The sequence below is a fragment of the Parambassis ranga genome, chromosome 4 (assembly GCF_900634625.1).
Source record: "Parambassis ranga chromosome 4, fParRan2.1, whole genome shotgun sequence".
NCBI lineage: Eukaryota > Metazoa > Chordata > Actinopteri > Ambassidae > Parambassis > Parambassis ranga.
The window spans coordinates 1947657-1968912 of record NC_041025.1 but is presented as its reverse complement, the minus strand read 5'-3'; the positions used below and the strand labels follow the sequence as shown (position 1 = coordinate 1968912).

General features: G+C 40.3%; 1 protein-coding gene across 6 annotated transcripts in view; it reads left to right on the top strand.

Annotated features, from left to right (window-relative positions):
* The window catches only part of ptprfa (protein tyrosine phosphatase receptor type Fa), a 165787-nt gene that overhangs the window by 69700 nt on the left and 74831 nt on the right, over positions 1-21256 (top strand). For all 6 annotated transcript variants that reach the window (XM_028403182.1, XM_028403183.1, XM_028403184.1 and 3 more), the window contains exons 7-12: positions 3854-4123; positions 6392-6973; positions 8013-8149; positions 8270-8414; positions 11880-12185; positions 20045-20238. In XM_028403182.1, the coding sequence (XP_028258983.1) occupies positions 3854-4123; positions 6392-6973; positions 8013-8149; positions 8270-8414; positions 11880-12185; positions 20045-20238 (1634 nt within the window). The remainder of the gene's footprint in view (positions 1-3853; positions 4124-6391; positions 6974-8012; positions 8150-8269; positions 8415-11879; positions 12186-20044; positions 20239-21256) is intronic.

Below are 21256 nucleotides of genomic sequence, written 5' to 3'. Positions count from 1 at the left end.
TTTCTCTGATCGGTTGTATGTCCAAATGTGTCCAGTTTATTCTGCATCTGTACTGGCCACATAGACCAGACTGGGTCTTTGTGTAAAACAGAAAAAGAATTAGGATGGCTGTTCAGGCTAACATTTATATTGATAAAAGATGCCATGAAAACACTAAAGCGCTCAAAAAGGTCAACCAGAGTCACATTCCTTTAAGGCTAGTTTTTTAACTAATTCAACATATTAATTGAATATTAATTAAAAAGGCTTGATGTCTGCCATTAGGTGGAAAAGATATTTGTATATTGCGATATTGGCAAAAATAAAAAAAAATGTAGTTAATCAATGTAAAATAGGATTAAACTCATAATTATTTAAATTCTTCATTTTAACATATGTCACAATAATTTTCATAATTTATTCAAAATCCTAAATGAATCAAAAATTATTAAAGCGTTAAAAGGAAAGGTAGCAAAGTAAGTTGCCACATTGTAGATTGAAAGGATCATGGGACCTCAGCAGAACTAATGAGGAGAAGCAGCAAAATAGGAAACGATGTCGAATTCCATTTTAGTGAGGACTTGAGAACTGCAGGAGTCACCTGAGGTGGTTGCCCTCGGGACTCCTCAGGACTCCTCTCTGTGGAGTTGCTGGAAAGATCAGATATAATTCCATACCCCCAGTCAGGAGGGAGAAAGGAAGAGGCACTGGAGAGCATGCTAATGAGACGATATGTAGGCCACCTTATTTAGTTTAACAGCACCATGACCCAGACCCTCATAAGTGGAACAAGGGATATGTTTGTAGTCAAAATGCTCACAACACAAGGTTAGGACATAAATCGTAATATGGTGCAACACAACACTTACAGTAGATAACATATGCAGACAATCTTCACACCAGAGGCTGCCCAAGGTAATACACAATGTATGTTGTGCCTGCAATACCACTGCCAGGGCACAGTCTGTTACCTTAAATGATCTCCCACAATGCATTGCTTCTGTGTTGTTGTTTTTTTTCTATATTTTTGTCCCTTTACATACCTCATAATGCATTCATGTCAAGTAAAACTGAAATGTTTGCTAAAGATATTCCAGACAGTGCCAATATAACACCTGAAACTATTGTAGTGTCCTGCTTGGTGCTGCTTGCTTTGCTGTGTTTAGGATACGAACAGGTCATTTCAGTGCTATCTACCACTGTTTGTAGTGTTTGATCATTTTACCAACACACACAGGTTTCACACGCTACCCTAGAAAATCAATTATCATTAAAGTGTAAATCTTTTTAATAGCTGTCACAGTCACCCTACCTACATGGACACATTAGGCATGCGGTCTGTCTGTGTGTGTTGGGAAAATCAACTGAAAATCAAAGGACAAGGCCTGCTGTGACCACTTACCACTCACATGATATTATTGTCCCATCCAATCCACTTCCTTTCAAAAACATGTCCAATCATTAACATAATAAAAAGTCATCTACATATTTTTTATGGTAACTACCTTATAGAAAAAGTGTCAACAGTAAGACCGATAGAGCAGCCTGCCAATATTGGCTACTACAGATATACCATTATGTTTACAGATATTTTTATATCATACAATGTAATACATTGTGATGCAAACGTGGTGTTGGTATCAGTCCAATATCCCAAACCTTGTTTAGATGAAGCTGTACGGCCTTTTTAAACGAGATAGACAGTGTTTACAGAAAATTGCTAATATTGTTACATTATTGCTAATTTGCACGACAGTCCTGCATTTTCACATCACGTAACCAGTTTTTAAAGGTAACAGATATTGTTGCCTTTAACTTTCTGCAAACAAAAAGACGGCTATAAGTTTATATACAGATCATCTCTGGCAACATCTGAATCCACATGCACTCACACGTTACCTACCTACTGATTTGCACCCGCTCACATATTATTTCTCTGTGTGATATAATAGCACACACAGCTGTGGCTCATTTCTGTGGTAAACACTGTGGAAGGTTTATAGACAGTTAGCTGATCACAGAATCAAATATTAGACTGACTCCATTAGTCAACGTGTCGCAGCTCATTTATTTACAAAAGCACTTTAGTTAAGAAGTGATGTGTGCAGTGTGCTCAGATATTGTAAAATATATATATGTATATATAAACCGTCAGAGGATGGTTGCAGGGCACTACACCTGTGTACCATACAATTATTTCTCTACCCACCTGCAACCAATCCACTAGTATTAAGATGGTTCAGTAATAGTGTCTCATTTCAAGCTCATTTCTTCCAGTGCTCTCAGCCAATGATTAATGCTAGTGCTGTTTCTTGGTCTTCTGCTTGGTCACTTCATCACATTTGGTGGAGTGGTACAATTTTTCCTGAAAACCAAACCCTTAGAAAAGCCTCTGATCCGCAGTGTAAGCTCCTCACACCAATGCTCCAGCTCACAGCTTAAATTACACTTTGTAAGTCAGATTTTTGTGAGCTTGTGTGCTTGGCTAAGTCAAAAGAGCGGGGACTTCACTTCTTATGCAACAGAGCTGCATATTTTATGCTCGCACAGAACTGTTGCACTAATTCACATGTGTACTGTAATGAAAAAGCACATCCAACCACTTAAGGGAGATTTGCCTCAGCCTCAGAAGGACTAGCAGTGTAGCAGTGTCCAGGTGTGTTTAATCCCTGCACGACAGCAGGAAGCACTACGTTCTCCAGAGAAATCTCGACACATGCCTCAGGCACATTTAGCCAGTTTCTAAGTAAACATGGCACCTTAAGGTAACATCTAAGAGAGGAAAGGTGGTATAATATCTGGTAATGCCATGTGGTATCACAGAGTTGGAAGTAATCCTTTGGTCACAGATGAGCTTAAACTCAAGAGGCTTTTGAAAGGGCAAGTTAAGCTATTATACTAAAGGATTTAATATGCCACGCCACTAGAGGGCAGGGTGCAAGTCCTGCTGTTACAGAGGAGCAACAAAGCACACTGTACAGATGGGAATAATAGTAAACAATAAATATGTTTATCTCGCAACTCAGAAGACAAGTGCAGTTCTAGATACTGACCATGTTTTTGTAGGGTAAATGAAAAAACAGATGCTTATGACTGAGCTGTAACAGACTTTATTACATGCCTACAGCGCTTGAAACTCTGAACCCTTTAGAATTTGTGATATTTCTGCCTAAATCTGACACCATTATCAAGGTCAAGTTAACAACACGGCAAATGGACTCATAGTATAGTTTTCAAAAGACATTTGGCCACTCCTTTGAGTGGCTTCATGACTTCCACTGAAATGAACTGCTGAACTGAGCAGCATAAAACCCTTATAGGACACTTATCCCATCTGTAAAACACAGCGGTGGTAGTATCATGGTGCTGCCAGGGCAGTTTGCTGTAAGGTAATAGTGTTTTAGTTACCATTCAAGCAACCCTATGTTGCTATTTACTTTGTTAATATTGGAGAGACTTGTTTGTATTAGGTCATCCATGACAGCATTGTCCAGTATAAGGTCACTGGTGAATGTACTACTTAATCCATTCCATTACCACTAGTCAGGCACTAACCCCTTATATGTTTTTTAAATCAACCTAAACACTCACTAAGCAAATTTAGATCACCTTTATGATAATAAAGTGATACATCTTCCTAAAAACCTTAAAAACTGGCCTATTAATACATTGTTTAACCAACTCAGAAACACTTTAACCCTTCATGGAATAGCCTAAATCATGTATTCAGGCTCATCCACACTGAGTAGTTCACACACACGCTGTGCAGTACAAGCCAAGCCACTCAAACACTGAGTCAGCCCAGTGGTTTCCCCCCCACTTCCATGTCTCCTACCTCTGTGTCCTCTCACGCTCCATCTCTTTACCCCTGCAGTTCGCCGTGTGCCTCCCCGTTTCTCCATCCCCCCCACCAATCACGAGGTGATGCCCGGCGGCAGCGTCAACCTGACCTGCGTGGCTGTTGGCGCTCCCATGCCTTATGTCAAGTGGATGAGCGGTGAAGTGGAGCTGACCCGGGAGGAGGAGATGCCCATCGGCCGCAACGTCCTCGAACTCACCAACATCCGTCAGTCTGCCAACTACACCTGCGTGGCCATATCCTCCCTGGGCATGATCGAGACGACAGCTCAGATCACTGTCAAAGGTTAGAGACACTGTATTGCTTGACACAGCAGAATGTTCACATTGTGTGCTAGTTTTACTGAGTCATAGTTTAGGATGCCTAATTGTTTAATCAAAGTTTGTGCTGTGAGCTGGTCATTATATCAAATTTAACCCTGACAGGGTGATGCGGAATAAATGAGATAACTCAGCATAAGTGTATCTAATGAAACATGGGGAAATTAGTGCGTTCTCTGTAACCTGGGAGAACTGACCCTTTGATGAGGATTAGTCATCAGTCCCAGTGAGACAGTGACGGCGAGGTCACATAAACTATGCATAAAGATCTCCTCCTGGCACTCTCTGACAGAGTGGCCATTAAAATCAATATTTCAGCATTTGGACAGCTCGGTAAGAGGCTGCAGTTATGAGACCTGCATGTCATTCACTGTTCATTAACAAAGCAAGTCCCTAATCCCACATGGAACAGCCTCAGCGAAAAAGCTGCATATATTACCATAACATAATATAAACAAAGTTATCTTCCAAAGTGTTTACAACAGGAGATTAAATTAAATTAGGATCAGGATTAAAGAGTCTACATGTAGATGTACACATAGCGTTGATGTCAGAGAAGGAGCTATATACCATCTACACCTGAAACCTTTGTGTTATATCTATGTGACTTGAAATGATTTTCATTTTATTTATACAATTGTGTCTAAAATCATAAATATAAGAATACATGTTTTATACAGCAACAATGTTTTTTGACTATATGATGACTGAGGTGTTGTTCTTAACTTTAACCTAGGTTTCCTAACTTCTAAAGTATTCAGAATGTTGCTGATTATTCATGACATAATGGTGACACTGGGTGAATTTTTTAGGGCCCCTTTCTTGTTTTCCGCTGCTCACAAGTAAAGTTTGCCCCTCTCTCCCACAGTAAACTGTGGCTAACAGGGTTGAAAACGGTTGTGGAAATCAAATGCTGTAAACAAATAAACAGCACTAGCAGTTAGGACAGAGAGAGAACATTGTACAGGAGATTTTTTCAATATTAGGTAGGAAATGTTACGTTTGGTTTTGACATTTAACACCGAACCACAAAGCAACCAGAGCGAGTCTGTAAATAAAAGCTGTACTGATGGAAGTGGACACGGAAACAAAGCAAATCCTCCAGACAGTAACTAATTTACCACTAACACAGACTCGGAGTGACAGACATCCCCCGCTGATCGGCACAGAAAGGATCGTGGCTCTTAAACAATTGTTCTGCCATTTAATTTTTTTTGACTAAAAACAGAGAGAGCAGTAAATCACAGCAGCTTCATTGTACGGGATCATTATGAGGAACAGCGGCTGCAATCAGTGGCGGCCTGCTGGGGCTCACATGTTTGTATGGAGAAGAAAAAGAAGAATAGTTGGATACAATGCATGATAATGAAGCAGATGTCAAGGCTGGAGCAGCAGAACTAAAAGCCTCTGGTGGCACCGGTTCTTCCCAAAAGACATCCTGTGAGCTCTCTGTACGCTCACTGCTCTGCTTCTGACTACACATCCATTTGCATTCAAACTGCCAGTATTATGTTCTTATAAGCTCTACACTGTTTATTACTGCTAAACTCTACATTACTCATCCATCCTGAAATGATGTTTAGCTCCTCGTTAACAGAACAGCATAATTATAATGAAAAGGATCCTTCTGAAATTAGCTACTGTCAGGCTATACTCAGCTACATTCATTACATTAATTCAATTAAATGAAAGACACAGTGACACAGCAAAGTGTATACATGCACCTTTTTGATGAGCTTGTTATCAGTCATGGAGAGATAAACATACATGTTTTCATTCATTTTTTAAACCTGCATAGATATAAATAATTACTTGATATTTAAGTACTATATCATAAACTGTAGTATTATGTTTAATATGGCATTTATTTATTTAATATAATTAAGAAGTCATTGTTTTATGAATGATAGTAAAATGCCCAAAGCCCAAATAATAATAATAATAATAATAATAATAAGGTAGACTAATCTATTTTATATCTGAATTTGGATAAGAATGAATAAGAGTTTTTTTATGGAGGATCTTTGTTGTTTTATTGTTGACCATATCATGTTGACCATTTATAAAATGGTTGATTGCCATCTTACTACCTGTAAGCTGTATTGTTATCAGCCTAAAGACAGACAGAGTGTTGATGAACCAATGAAGAAGCACAGCTGCACCTGCCACACCACGACAGAAAGGTGGAACACGATGTAGACTTGTCTCTGACTCTTGTGTTTCTCTCTAACAGCTCTTCCCAAGCCTCCCACTTCCCTTATAGTGACTGAAACCACAGCCACCAGTGTCACACTGACGTGGGACTCTGGCAACCCAGAACCTGTGTCCTACTATGTCATTCAGTACCGTGCCAAACTGTCAGACAATGGCTTCCAGGAAGTAGACGGCGTAGCCACAACCAGATACAGCATCGGTGGTCTCAGCCCCTTCTCTGAGTACGAGTTTCGTGTCATGGCTGTTAACAACGTTGGCCGGGGGCCTCCCAGCAGTATTGTGGACACCCGTACGAGCGAGCAAGCACCCTCGTCACCGCCTCTTCATGTCCAGGCCCGCATGCTGAGCTCCAGTACTATGCTGGTCCAATGGGAACCTCCAGAGGAGCCCAACGGCCAAATCCGAGGCTACCGGGTCTACTACAGCTCCGATCAGGATGACCCACTCAGCGCCTGGGAGAAACACAACACAGATGACAGCCTGTTCACCACTATCTCAGGTCTGACAACGGACATCACCTATGGCCTGAGGGTGCTAGGATTCACCTCTGTAGGAGACGGGCCTCCCTCTGATGTCCTACTGATCAAAACCCAGCAGGGAGGTGAGCATATGCTTCAATATGTCACGGAAATGCACTGGAACGAATACAATGTCTTACAGTCACAATAAACAGTACTGCTTTAGGTTTCATCTCTCTACCCCATATCATATTTTGGATAAGAGTCTGTTAACCAACTGAGGGAATTTCATACCGTGGTGAATCTTACCATGAATAACATCTATTATTTGGCTAGTCCACTACATTATACTGAGTGTTCTAAAAAAGAAAATTAGAATATTACTAAAAAATCTGATCAAAGTTCTTACTTTTTGAGGAAAAAGTAACCTATTAAGTCATACTTTTGATTTTAGTTTGAGAATTCTCTAAAAAGTCTTAGACAAAAGTAAGAATTCAGACTCTCTAATCTCAGTATTTTTTATTTTTACTTAGAGATTAAAATAACATTCTGACATCTCATAATTAAAAGAACAGAATCCAAAAATAAACATATATTATTAAAATAAAAGTAAATGAAAGTGTCGTTAACAAGTTGATGTGAATACCTGGAAGCAAAAAAAGAGTGAGGAGTCTTCAGACACCAAGGTGCTGTAGATGTTGCTGCAGATGATGCACAGCTGCATCATTTTGGTTTGAAGCACACATACTACATGTTTAGGGAAGTGGAACCAGCTCAACTATCACATCATAACAGTACAGTATGCTAGTCCAATTACACATCCAGCAGACAGCGGTAACAGTATTTTGTACTTTATGAATCCATAGCATTTGTTGATTCTGATTCTATAAATGGTCTGGTGTTAAAGGTCACAGAGTAGACTGTGGTATACTGACTCTTTGATATCTGAATATCTGTGGTTTGTATAGAGATGTTACTGTTACTTTATTGGCTTCTAAGCTCCTCACTTGGTTGCTGTTGTGATGAGTATTGACTGTAGTGCTTCATCTAATACCTGGCTTCTCTGGGCTCAGCCCCGCACTTCACCTCTTGTCTCTCTTACTTTGTGTTTCCACATGTGAATACACCCCTTGACTCTGCCTCAGTCTTTTAATCTTTTCATCTCTTTGTGTCTGCTTCCAGTTCCAGCCCAGCCGTCTGGTTTTGAGGCAGAGGCTGAGCTGGACTCACGCATCATGCTGTCATGGCTTTGGCCTGTCCAGGACTCCATCATTGGTTTTGAACTGCTCTACTGGGAAGCCAGCAATCCCACAGACAAGGTAAACACCACCTTTAAAACACATTTACCTTCTGTCTCTGACAGATCAGACACTCTGATTATATTGCATGATGATTATCTGACCATTGTGTGTGTGGTTGATCTGATGTTACCCCCACAGCACCGTGTCACTTTCGAAGCTGCCGGCTCCCATGCAGTGGATGGTTTGAAGCCGGATACGCTGTACATGTTTTCCTTGGCAGCTCAGTCTGAGATGGGTTTAGGAGTTTTTACTCAGCCCATAGAGGCCAGGACCGCCCAGTCCAGTAAGTACAGCACAGAAATCTGATGTCACTTTCACACATGCGCTTCCAGTTATTTAGTCCAGATGATAAAGGATCCCGTGTTGATGTGTGGTTCTGCTCTTTTTACACTGAAATATGATACTAATTATTCCTTATGTAAATATGGAGTCAACTAACAGGTAAGTAGAATTTAAGGGTTTAAGAGTGGCCTTTGGTCTGATCCTCTTCTTCACAGACTTTATTTTTCTTAGTATGCTGCACTTGTGTCAGTCTAAGGATCTTAGAAAAGACAGCTGCCTTTTATTTCCTGTGTGTGTGTGTGTGTGTTCCTGCTGACCTTCCAGCTGATAATAAAGGAATGTTAACACTTGACACTGGTAGTGAAAGGACCAACTATTACAGTCCCCTATGGTCTGCTCCTGCTGCTAAAGCACTTCCGTTAAAGTCTAGGGGACTACCCTTCACACTGAAAACCGACAACAATGTCCCATGCTAGCTTCATATATAGGATGCTGACCATGTTTGTATGCCCGCTTCTGCCTCACTTAGACTTGGAGTGTCAAACCAACCAGCAACATGGCTGCCTTCAGGAGGAAAAGGGAGTAAAACAGACAATTATCGGCTTAAAGGCAGCTGGACTTACCAGTCAGAACTTACCAAAGAAGCAGGTGTCCATGATCACTGACATGCTTGGATCACCTGACATTTATATGTACTTTTAAGAGAACAGCAGCTCCCTTCTTTGCCACTTTATTAACTCCCCCACATAGCCGTCTGTGATTTAAAGCACACACACAATGAATGTACGCCATGCTTTTACCCAACTGTGCATAATGCATTAAACTGGGCAGGCAGAGAGAGAGAGAGAGAGAGAGAGAGAGAGGTTTGACGCTTGGGGTAGAGATCTGCTTTTATCCAGAGCTTTGTGACACTAAAACCAACCCAAGTATGGGAGCCGAACCTCCTATTCTGAAGCAGCCATTTGTGTGCTCTCACACTAATAGAACACAGTAGCAGCAGACAGGCTGTGTGGCTCACAGAACTGTGTAATTGCAAATGTCAATTTTCAAGCCAGGAAAATGTAATTACAAGCGTAGCATTAATTATAAGTAGACTTCTTTTTTTCTCCCCACACGTATCAGTCATGCTTGATCTTGCTAAAAATGCAACTCAATTACAAAGTTCAAGCAGCAAGGCAACAACAAAAAAGAAAATGTCATTCATGAGAGTTTTGTTCACTGCAGTTAAAAGCACAGTATATATATATATATATATATATATATATACTGTGCTTTAAACTGCATACAAATCACCAGGCATTGCACAGTTTGACAAATAGCCTAATAAAGGCCCTGAGTGGATACATACAGCATATTATGATGTGTAGCTGCAAGATCAAGTAAACACAAGCAGGCTGCTGCAGAGAGCGCTCCTATCACCACTGTCATGTTTCTACAAAATGACAGTTTGTCATGTGCAACGTGACAAAGAGTGTGTGGATGTGCAGGACAGCCGTCACTGCTCCCACACTGACGCTAATACTATAGAACACCTTTAATTTCAGCCTGGCTGTGTACCCAGCATTGAATTTCTGCCTTTCTGGAAATGTAAGACAGCTCCAAGAAGGAATCTAAGCCCTCGCTCAACTACTTGTTTTACCTGTCAGGAGTGAAAAGGAATTTAAAAGTAGTCACTTTAAATGTCTAATCCTTCATCACTCCGTCACAGTGTGTTTACAATGTCTAGAGTACACATATATATATATATATATATATATATATATATATATATATATATACATATATATTGGAATCTGAAAAGTCATCATTTTTGTTAAACCACCTGTGTGTTTGGGGTTGTTGTCTTGCTGCACTTTCTCTTGAGATTGACATTCAGCTCAAAGACAGATGCCCTGACTTTCACCTTCCACTAGAATTCACTAATATTGATAGCAAACTCAGACATGGGACTATGTTCAGGTTAAGTTAGTTGTACACCACTGAGACACCAGTGTGCAGATAGCTCCAGGTAGATGGTGCAGCCTGCTGGAGGAGCCAGCTGGATGCCAGCCACAGAGAGGAGAGGAGAAAGGAAAGAGAGAGAAGGAGATCTGCACCAGACAGGAACGCTAGGACTATGAGACAAGACAGGGCACGAGAGCAAATAAAAACACCACATCTAGACACACTTCTTAGTTTTGTGTAAAAAATGTTTTGTGATGTTTTGAGTCATACTTTTGCAGAGATATATTTTACAAAAAAACCTTGAAATAGGTTTCACAGACTCAAGCACCACAAGTTACCATCTCACTAAAGAGAAGTAAAATAATATATACATTTGCAACATGAAACAGTGACGATTTCATTATTTTTTTCATGTTTACCTACAGTTTTTTTGTATTATAAATACACAAACATGGCAAAATATTGTCTAAAGATATGCAATTATATATTTTCTCCTCGAAGCCACCCACCTCTGCCAGAAATTATAGTATTTCTGCCTTTAATCTGCTGCAGTGCATCTCCCTCAGACAGCCCTGCCTTCTCATCTGTTGCACCCCAGTATCCCAAAAATTGTGATGAATTATGGCTGTCCTGGCGTTTTTTTTTTGAGTAAATCAGAGAGCAAAGCAGCCTCCAATACTGTTTAAACTGAAACCATGTCCACACGCTCTGCTGGGGCCCCTGAACCACAGGCGAGCATGATAACAGTCCCCTGTCTTACCTCTCCCACCTGCTCCACATCACTCAGTGGATGGTTTGTTTGTTTTTTTTCTGTTCTTGTCTATCATTGTGCATGCATGCATTCACCTTTATTGTGCTTGTTTGTGAAATTTCACACTGTTATGTGAGGTTGCTGTTGTTTTTGTCTGCCCTCTGGACTGCAAAGAGTATTTTTGCTAAGAAATGTATTTATGATAACATAAAATCAGGTTTATTAGCATTAAGAGATGCATTACATTAAATCAGACAATTGGCTATTCTTTGAAAACTTTGAATTATTTCTTTTTTTGTTTATTATCCAATTTTAGAAGAAATAACCATATCCCAACCATTTTTAAATCTTAAGTTGTGCTCAGTGGGTTTTGTTAAAACAACACTAAAAATGCAATTTATACAAAGTCTTTTAAAAAAAGTATGCCAAACACAAACACTGTGTGACCTACTGTACTTATAGCAGTTGAGTAGACCTGCAGTCTCTCTATGCAGTGCAGTAAGGGAATATTTTGGCTGACCTCCAGATAAAGTGAATATTAAAATCAGGATAAACTGTTGACTTTTTGGCAGTCTGAGTACTGCTCATTCAATGATGCTCACCCATTGTCACAGTAGTCCCAGATCTCAGTGAGTACATTATTTAAAAAAGTGAAATGCAAAATCCCATATTTCAGCAGTCCAGAGGGTTCAGTTGTTCTATCATCCATTATCCACCCTGCTTGACCATTACCCTCCCTCCCTCCCTCCCTCCCTCCCTCCCTCCATTCAGCCCCATCAGCCCCTCCCCAGGAGGTACGTTTGCTCAGCCTCAGCTCCACCAGCATCAAGGTGAGTTGGGTGGCTCCACCCACAGACACTCGCCACGGGGAGATAGTGGGCTACTCCATAGCCTACCAAGCAGTCATGGGAGAGGACCTGAAACGGCACCTGGTGTCAGGGATCGGTGATGACATCACCAGCTATGTGTTGGAGGACCTGGAGAAGTGGACAGAGTATTTGGTGTGGGTGAGGGCTCACACTGATATTGGGCCTGGCCCGGAGAGCACTGCAGCCCGAATCAGAACAAAGGAAGACGGTATGTTGATAGCTGTAGTTCTTAGAACCACTAAAACAAACACAAACAAGAACATTGTAGGCAATAAAACAACAGGCATCAAAGTGGCTTGGTTAGGGTAAGTACACCTGCTTTAAATTCTATGGTTTTACATATCAGTGCATAATAAAAACAATTAGGTTGTCAGCAGGTTTAAAATGAGGTAAATATAACCTCAGATAAACAACACTTATTACTCTACTGTCATTATTTATTTAAAATGCCAACACGGAGATCTGTGAAAAACCCACTGAGTCCCACTGGGTGTGGTTCTGGCTGCAAAACATCACCCGCTGTCGATTGCTGCTACTCCACTTAAAGCGTGTGGTCCCACCAGACGTGCTGCTGCATGTTTCACAAGTGTCCCAGAAGCGACCCTCCACTCTGCTCAGCAAAAGATACACGCCAAGTTTATTTTAGATCTCTATCGTGCTGGAGAGTCTGTACCAACCAGATCAAGCAGACAGGAAGTCAGGCACCAGAACAGCAAAGAACATCCAGTCTTTTTAAAAAAAATAAAATAAAATACATTGATTCAACCCCAGCTTGTAAAAAGATACATTTAAAGCCAGATTCTCTGTACAGTTACTGTCATTTTCTTGTGTGTGTCTCAGACTTCAGAAAATAACTCTAATCTTCCCGCATGGAGGTTTCTGGAAACTGCTGGTTGCAATGAATGTAATCACCTTTTCAATAGTGACTGCATTGCCAAACAACAGAAACAACAATATATAAATGAGGAAAGCTTTACTGGGGTTTCGGCTGTGTTTGAATACATTATATGTGTACAGAGAATGGGAGAAGATGGCAAATACCAGGGGGAGCAAGTGTTGCTGTCCATCAATTGGAAGGGTTCAAAGGCCATTTTCAATGTGAAGGAAAACATTCAAGAAAGTTGTCAATCTTCCCAGAGGTGGATATCCCAACAAATTAACCCTAAGATCAGACTGCAGTGCTCAGAGAAATACAATCACCCTTATATCGTGCAATCCACATATATCAAAATAAGCAGAAGTCATTGCTCATGTTACATTTTGTGAGTCTGGCAGGACTTGTGCTGCCTCTGATCTCCTGCTTCTACACGGTCTTGCTGCCCTGTTAGGCCAAGGTGTCCAGAGAATTGCCTGAGTGGCAACAGAACACGCTTTTTCTCTGTGTGAGTCAGTAACTAAATGAACACTATGATTCAGTCCAATGGGAGGCTCTGCCATTCACAGCACACGTTCATTACGGCTGTGACTGCTGAAGACCGAGCTGACACTGAATGCAGCACAGCCCAGCTAACAACAGCACAAGGATTCATGAGAAGACACAATCATAACCAGTAAAGATTTCTTTATGCTTACAGTCCCGGACATCATCAGGGTGTCTTTGAAAGTAGAGCAGCATTGTGAGTGCTATTGTGTTTACACTGTTTGTCTGCATGGTAAGTCATACCAGGCGAAAACAGAAAGGGCGCTAGTCTCCTTTTATCAGGTTCTACATATGGGGAATGCAGCAAGCAGTGATCATGTAGGCTGTCAAACAATGCTGATTCTGATACCAGTACTTTTTCCCCTGTTGTTGGTCTACGAAATGTATTAATGGGGGCAACCCATCTTGATCCAGATGCAGCAAAACAGGTTGAAACTATGGTACTACCACTGCCATGCTTCACAGATGAAGTTTCTCCAAACATAACACTTCTCATTTGAGTCTGTAAGTTATTTTTGGTCTCATCCAAACATTCTCCCAGCAGCACTCTGCTTTATCCACATGATCTGCTAATATTTTGGGTCATATTCATGCAGAAAATTCTAAGGGATTTAACTTTCAACAGTGCATTAGCTGATGAAGTAATGGCTTTTACATATGCATACTGACTTTTTTTAGAAGGAGTTTGAAAGATGTGGTAATTAGTGTGGTCATGTTAGTGGAATATTTTGCTGTTTCAGAATATTATCCTCTTTGAATAACAGCAAAAACAGAATATTCTGTGCTTATAAATGTGGCTAGTGTTTTATGAGCTAAACCACAAAGAGGCGAATCGATCATGATTGGAGCCCAGTTTCCTTCCTCTCACTAAATCACTAACCTTCTCCACCTGCTGTCCTTCCCTCTCTCTCTCTCTCTCTCTCTCTCTCTCTCTCTCGCAGCTTCTCTCACCACACTTTTTGCACTCCCACTGAATTTTAATCTCATACTCTTTTCATCTCTTTCCATCTCTCTGCACCCCATTTGACTTTGAGCTCCCTTTGCTCAGTGGATTTCTCCAACATCTGTCCATTCTCCACACAAAGTGCAGCAGCTTTCTCTGTGCACTGCCCACGGACCGTCAGTGTCAGCTCGGCTCTTTGCACACATTTTTTACTCCCTCACTCCTACAGTAGTTTACAGTCCAGGCTGAAGGTTTTTGGTTCACTGTTCATATATTTAAAAAAACAGTAATAAAGCAAACGTTGCTCTTTAAAATTAACTGAGATGGAACATTTTTACATATTTCTATGTTCTGGTTGGAGCAGTCTTTTTCTGTAGCAGGTATTGTCCCCTCCAGTTTTAGAGATGTAGTCCTGAAGGGACATGTCTGCTCTGCTCTGGAAGGGAAACACTCAATCCAGTTTTTAGCTATTTTAAGGGTCTTTCTGGCAGCTGTGACTTGTCAAGCAGGTGTGTCATCACATCACAACAACCACTTTACTCCAGCATCTGTCAACCAAGATGAGGAAATAGTAATCCTTTTGAAAGGAGGAACACTTGTTAGACGAGCCAAGATATATGGGCCTTATTAGGTCTTACAGAAGGAGCTCAAATTTAAATGTAAGCACCTTTCCAGTGATGGACAGGCTAAGATTAACATACACTGTTAACTTTAAGTGGGAGTGCACACTAAATGACAAAATGTGATCAGATGGTGTATTAAATACCAACTGTAGCATGAATGTATCATTCATTTGATCTGTAATATGTTATATTTAATTATCTTTGGATTTGCCCTTTAGATGCCTTTTGAATTTATGATGACGTCAAAAAACACATTTTAAAAATTATATAACATTTAAAAAATGAATGAGCTGCATTTAACAGAAAAAATACATTCAATTATCCAAAAATATTGCAAACACAAATACAGTTAAAATTGTATTAGCTTCCCCGTCATGACAAAAAGAACGTACATGTCATTTCATGTTATGGCATCAGACTAGGTTGTTATTTCTGGCTATTTATGAAAATTGTCTATACAGAATGAAGGACAACGCAACGTGTGTTTCCCAGCATCAAGAAGAGATCCTTCCAAGGACACGTTTCTTCTGTCAGTAGATTCTTTCAATGTCCAGTGAATCTCTGAAGAGCTTCTTCCACTTATATCAACAAAAAAACAAGGTTATAAATGTGGAAATACTCACCACATGGTAGCTGTTAAACTGTGAGCTGTCACATAATCACAGTTTACAACCTGTTGTTTAAAGGATATATTTATTTCACTGTAGTATGACAACTCAGACCGTTGTTCCCTTTGTATCATCTCTGCATTGATAACATCTTCTTATCTATATAAATAATATATTTCAATATCTAGAGGAAAACAGTGTTTTTAATCTAGTGGGCTTAAAACAGGCAGGGCCATATACATTTTAATTTGCATGAAATAATATGTGCACGCTTAGACTTTTTCAAATGATATGTTCTTTGAGTATCTTGCTTACCCAGTAGCTTTCCATCACCGTTTTTATGCATATTTTTTGAGTTATTGCATCAGAAAAGTGAAACAGAAATGCCACAGTTTAAATTTTTTACTCTCAGTTGAGGTGGTTTTTGACTCAGGCAAAAAAAAAGTTGATCCGTGCTTGACTTCACCTGACCCTGTTTCTGCTGACCATATTTGTCTCTGAACATTACAGTAATTTTAGACGGCAAGCAACAGTAAAATGCTGACTGCCAAGTTAACTTGTTTGTTTCTAGTTTGTTACCTACTTCTACCCTTTATTGCAGCCATGTTACGGTGTGTTACCTATTCTGCCATCTTACAACAAAACCAGTTTTTTAGCACCAACCAGTTGATGGAAGTACATATAATTCGTTTTTTCTTTGTTTTTTCTTTCAAACTTTTAAGAGATTTGCTTCACATTTTGATAGAAACCAGACTTCCAAAGGCCCTGATTAGGAAGTCTCTCTCCCTATCAGGGAAGCATCCTTCATATGGGAAACACCAGCTAATTAAAGACACACAGGGTAACAAGAAACAGGTGGAACCAATCAGGGCCGGGATGAGCAAAACAGAAGCAGGCAAAACACACCAGCACTAAAATACAACTACCAAAATAAATCAGAAAATACAATAGAAACACCAAAAAATGATTTTGATAAGCATAGTGAGGGAGTATATAAAGAGAAATGATTCCATTTTTAATATCAGAGATTGAGAGTGAACAGAGTAAAAAGATATGTGAATAAATCAGAGCAGTGTATTTGGATTATTATTCTGGTTGTGGATCACTTTAATCTGATGTACGAAGATGGAAGCGCATGCAGCGCACAGCAAGAAAGCACACAATTAGTGGCTGCAGCAGCATTGACAGCATCTGCAGAGAATCAACAACACTCCCAGACACATGATCCAGCCTCATGCTGTCACACAGGATGGCCAAACAAGTCTAAAACCAGCATGTAAGCCCAAACAAATCTCCATATTACAGTGGGAATTAATAACAGAACTGTGACCACGGTGTTGTTGTGAAGGAGTTCATGCAGGTAAATTCTTGAAATATAGAGGATATCAATGGGATGCTGTTCTTGATTCGGGATACTGTCATGGTTACCTTGAATTATTTTGTTAGTTAACACATCACAACAAATACCAGATCACCTATCTGAGAAATGACAGCTGAGTGTTTGGCTGACATCATCTGGTGACAGGTTTGTGTTGGAGGGTTAGAGGGCCGAGTGCCTCCCATGGTTCGGGTCATTTCTTTTAGTTAAGTGCCTGAATGTCACAACCGTCACTTCCTGTTTCACTCATGGTTAGGGTCACACATTACAAATACCTGGTTAAGGTTAAGTTAGGCTAAAAAACAGGGTTAGGTTTAAAATTATGGTTTAGGTCAAAACATCTTATCCCATCCCCAACAACAGACACACTATTTAAATATGACCACTGGTGCTAGATATAGTGGTTGTTTTCAAGGACTGAAAGTATTGACCTCTCATTATGTTTTCTTGCATCGACTGGCGGGGTCGGCTGTTATAGTAGAGCTGATATTTTCATAATCCCTAGTTGAAGACGAGCTCGTTTGTTCAGCTTCTCTGTTATTTTGGAATGTTTCATGATTTTAGTTTTAATTAGTTCTTATTTTGAAACATCTATTCTCTTGTGTTAGCTTATTTTTCCCTTTTGTGTTTTCAAAGAAGCAAACACAGTGTGTCCACATGGTGATAGGACAGGACAGATGCTGCTTATGTTTAGCTGTAAGGAACATAGTTCAGTTGGTCATCGGACTACAGCAGCTTTATTAGCAGAAACAGACAACATGAGACAGTAGATCTTTTGTAGGCAGTAAATCTTTTTTGCAACAAGGGTAGGAGTTGTAACCATGGCAACCAAGACCCCAAACTATGATAGAAAAAAGCACGATCAGTCAAATAGAGTGCTATTTTTTGCATCGTAATGTGGGATGCTGCCTGTCCAACATGTGATGAGATGGGTGTGACAGTCCACATGTGCAAATGATGTGCAACCACACCTTTGTGCCTTTAGATAGTTAGGGTGCAGAGGCTGGTGTTGGACAAAAATGTATATTACCCATCACCACAAGCTATTTATCTTATATTACCAGTTGGGGTTTCACAGAATCATCTGTGGCTCCGCATGAATGAAGTGGCTGTAAAGAAATGTAAATAGAGTAAGGCAAGTATCAAAGTAAGCACAGCAGCACTGACCATCCAACAGTTGCTAATATTTCCTGATGACTGCAGCTCATTTTAATCAATGTCTGCACACTGACTTCAAAGACGTGTTTAGTCTGCTGTAGAATCTGTTACATGCTTCTTTTGTTCTTCACAGACTGGGGCTTTAACTCTTTGTTGTTAACACAGTGGTTTATTGATGTTCTCTTTTCTTTTTTTTTCTTTTTGCTCCACAGCTTGATTTCGGAAGCATGCTGATTTTATAAAAGGTTAAACTATTCTAATGAGTCTGTTTGCAGAGTGCTGACATCCAGCTGCAGCAGCTTCTTTGCCTGATTCTTTAACACTACTGCTTTTTCCTCCCTATTTCTTAATCTCTTCCTCTCCTCATCGGTCTTGAATTTCATTAATATAGCCTCATCTCCCTATTTTATTGAAGTCCAATTTGTATTCATTTGCGCCTCCCTCTGAAGCTGACCAAGCATTATCGGGGAAGCTTCATAAGCTCATTGGGGTATGCTACAGAGTAGGACAGTGTGATCTACAAACCCATCTCCCAGCATTCTCTTGGGGCTACATGTGACAAGCTTTGATGTGTTCAACCTGCAAAGACAGTTAGCGACCTTCATATTACCTTGTGGAGTTACGTGTCCAGCATGTTAAGTGTCCTAAACTTACATGTTTTCTTACAGGCTTACAATCTACTGGCACATAGTATGCTTCAGCCAACATCCTCTTCTATTGATGGACTGCTAACTCTTAGCTGTTAGCTCCACAAAGCATCACAACAAGGCCGCTGTTTTCATGCACTTGGGTAAAAAGACTTTAGGATCTCACCGGAATGATAACCTAATTGTATATGGCAGCTCTAAAATGTGAATTTATTGCTGTTTTTAATCAAAAGGATAAACAGTGCTGCTTGGAAGTTAGCCAGCGTGTTAAATTTATTTTTTGAGCATTCTTTGGGGTTGTTATTTAGCTGCACTTTCAGGACAGATGTCCTTCTCATTTATGCCAAAGACAAGGTTTTTTTGAAGAGCAGTAGCAGTGACTTTCTCCTTACAGCTCTGCCATGCTGACCATGGTTGTTCAGTGCTCTCCTGAAATTGGATTCATGAACATTAACATGAGCCTATGTGAGAGAGGCCTTTAGCTGAGTAGACGTTTATCTTGGATTGCTTTGTAACTTTAGGGATTTTTACACATCTCATTTGTGGAGTGATGTGTGTTTGCCAACCACTTCTGGGGATGTAACCAATGGACCTGAATTATCTATCTATCTGAAGCTTTGATAAGTTGACTTTCTTCTGTGTTCTCCTCCCCAAATTCAAGAACTACACTGTTTATCATTGGATGGCAGGCAGAGCAATCTGTCAGAAAATAAAACCAAATCTAAGCTAAACATTATGAAATTATGAATATTATAAGAAAATGCCCAAAATAAACAATTTTACTAACCTAACTATAAAAAAGCAAACCAATGCAAGAAAGTTGACATGCTATGACAGACCAGCAGTCATGTGACATACTGAGGCAAGTCATTGTAAATCATTCTTACTGTTCCCACATGTAAATATATTCTCTTATATACTTACTTTATATACGTCTCTTTCCTTCCAGCCATGATTGTGCTGTTCCCATAGAGGTGCAGCATAAACTGTGACCTGAGGACACACAAAAAAGATGTGTAAAATCCTACACCTATTATTTAGTAAAGGGCAACCCTGTAAATTGTTGAAAATAGGTTAGCCTTTCAATGCATAAACCTGATCATTTAAAACATTGCGTATTTTGCATATTGGGATATTTTTCACCTACAACACTCTGCTTCCTCCTCTACTGTGAAAACACCTCTACTAAGATGAAACTATAATCATAAATATTGTCAGATGCCAAAAGCCAGTGAATACAACTGTGAACTCCTTCCTAAGTAGAACCTGTGTGCCTGGTTGTGCTTTCAGTGCCTGGAGCTCCTCCCAGGAAGGTGGAAGCAGAAGCCGTAAACTCCACCGCCTTCAGGGTGACCTGGAAGCCTCCCCTCTCTTTGAAGCAGCACGGCCAGATCAGAGGCTACCAGCTGGTCTACTCTCGAATAGAGAACGGGGAGCCTCACGGCCAGCCAGTGATCGTGGATGTTTCCCTCCCTGAAGCCCAGGTACTGATACACTTTTTCATCTGAAGCCAGGCAATGCTGACTAAGAACTCAATGATTATAGAACTGTTAGAGGTGGGACATACCCGCCTTCATTTTTCATGGTAGCATTGCCAGTACCATTGACCAGCAGGAGCATTATGAGGGGCAGGACTGAGCTAGATGCTATAGATGTTTTTCAACCACTGGCAGGTGGGGCTGGCAAGAAGTAGTGCGATCATTGCCGATTAGCACTAACCCCTGCACCACAGTTCTCAGGGCTGCTCAGATATATTTACCCTGCATCTAACCAAATTATCCCAGAACCAGTTCCTATGAGGGGGAGGTTCTGTGGTGTAACAGTCCTAAAATGGCCCAGTAGTTCCTAGTTCAATCACATTTCAAAACACACTGTGCGTTCTTGTCTGCAGGGGCCTCCAATCCTCCTTCCTCTGACCCAGAAATCGTTCCAAGTGCACCAAATTAGGTTCAATTCTTGAACTCCTCTGCTTACAAGATGTTTTGCATTCCTGTCAGAACATAGAATATCACCACATCAGTTGTGCACATGGGGCCCTCTGTTTCAGAGGATAAAAAAGCCAATGAGAATGAAGCCAAGATTTCTCACCTAGTTTTACTTAGTTACCGTTTTTGTTTTTGTGGCCCATAGATATTTAATTCAGTCTTGTTGCTGTTTACTTGAACAAATATTATCATGCATCCAGTCATTTATTGCCACGATATAGTAACACGGGTCCATATTTAGTCTGAGTGATATGTATATTTGTGTATCATCTGCATAAGTATGTGGATATATGTGGCCTAATGGAAGGATAAACAGATTGAACAAAAGGAGACCTGAGATGGATCCCTGTGGTCATGGCCAATTAAACAAAACAATATACTTCCTGTATCAAAGATATGTGTTAATATATTTAAGTACAGCTCCAGAAGTCTTCAAATCTTTGTAACTGGTTTGTGTGGCCCACAGTCCTCTGCAGTTCACCTGGTGCCAGATAATACAATGGTAGGCTTGTGGTAG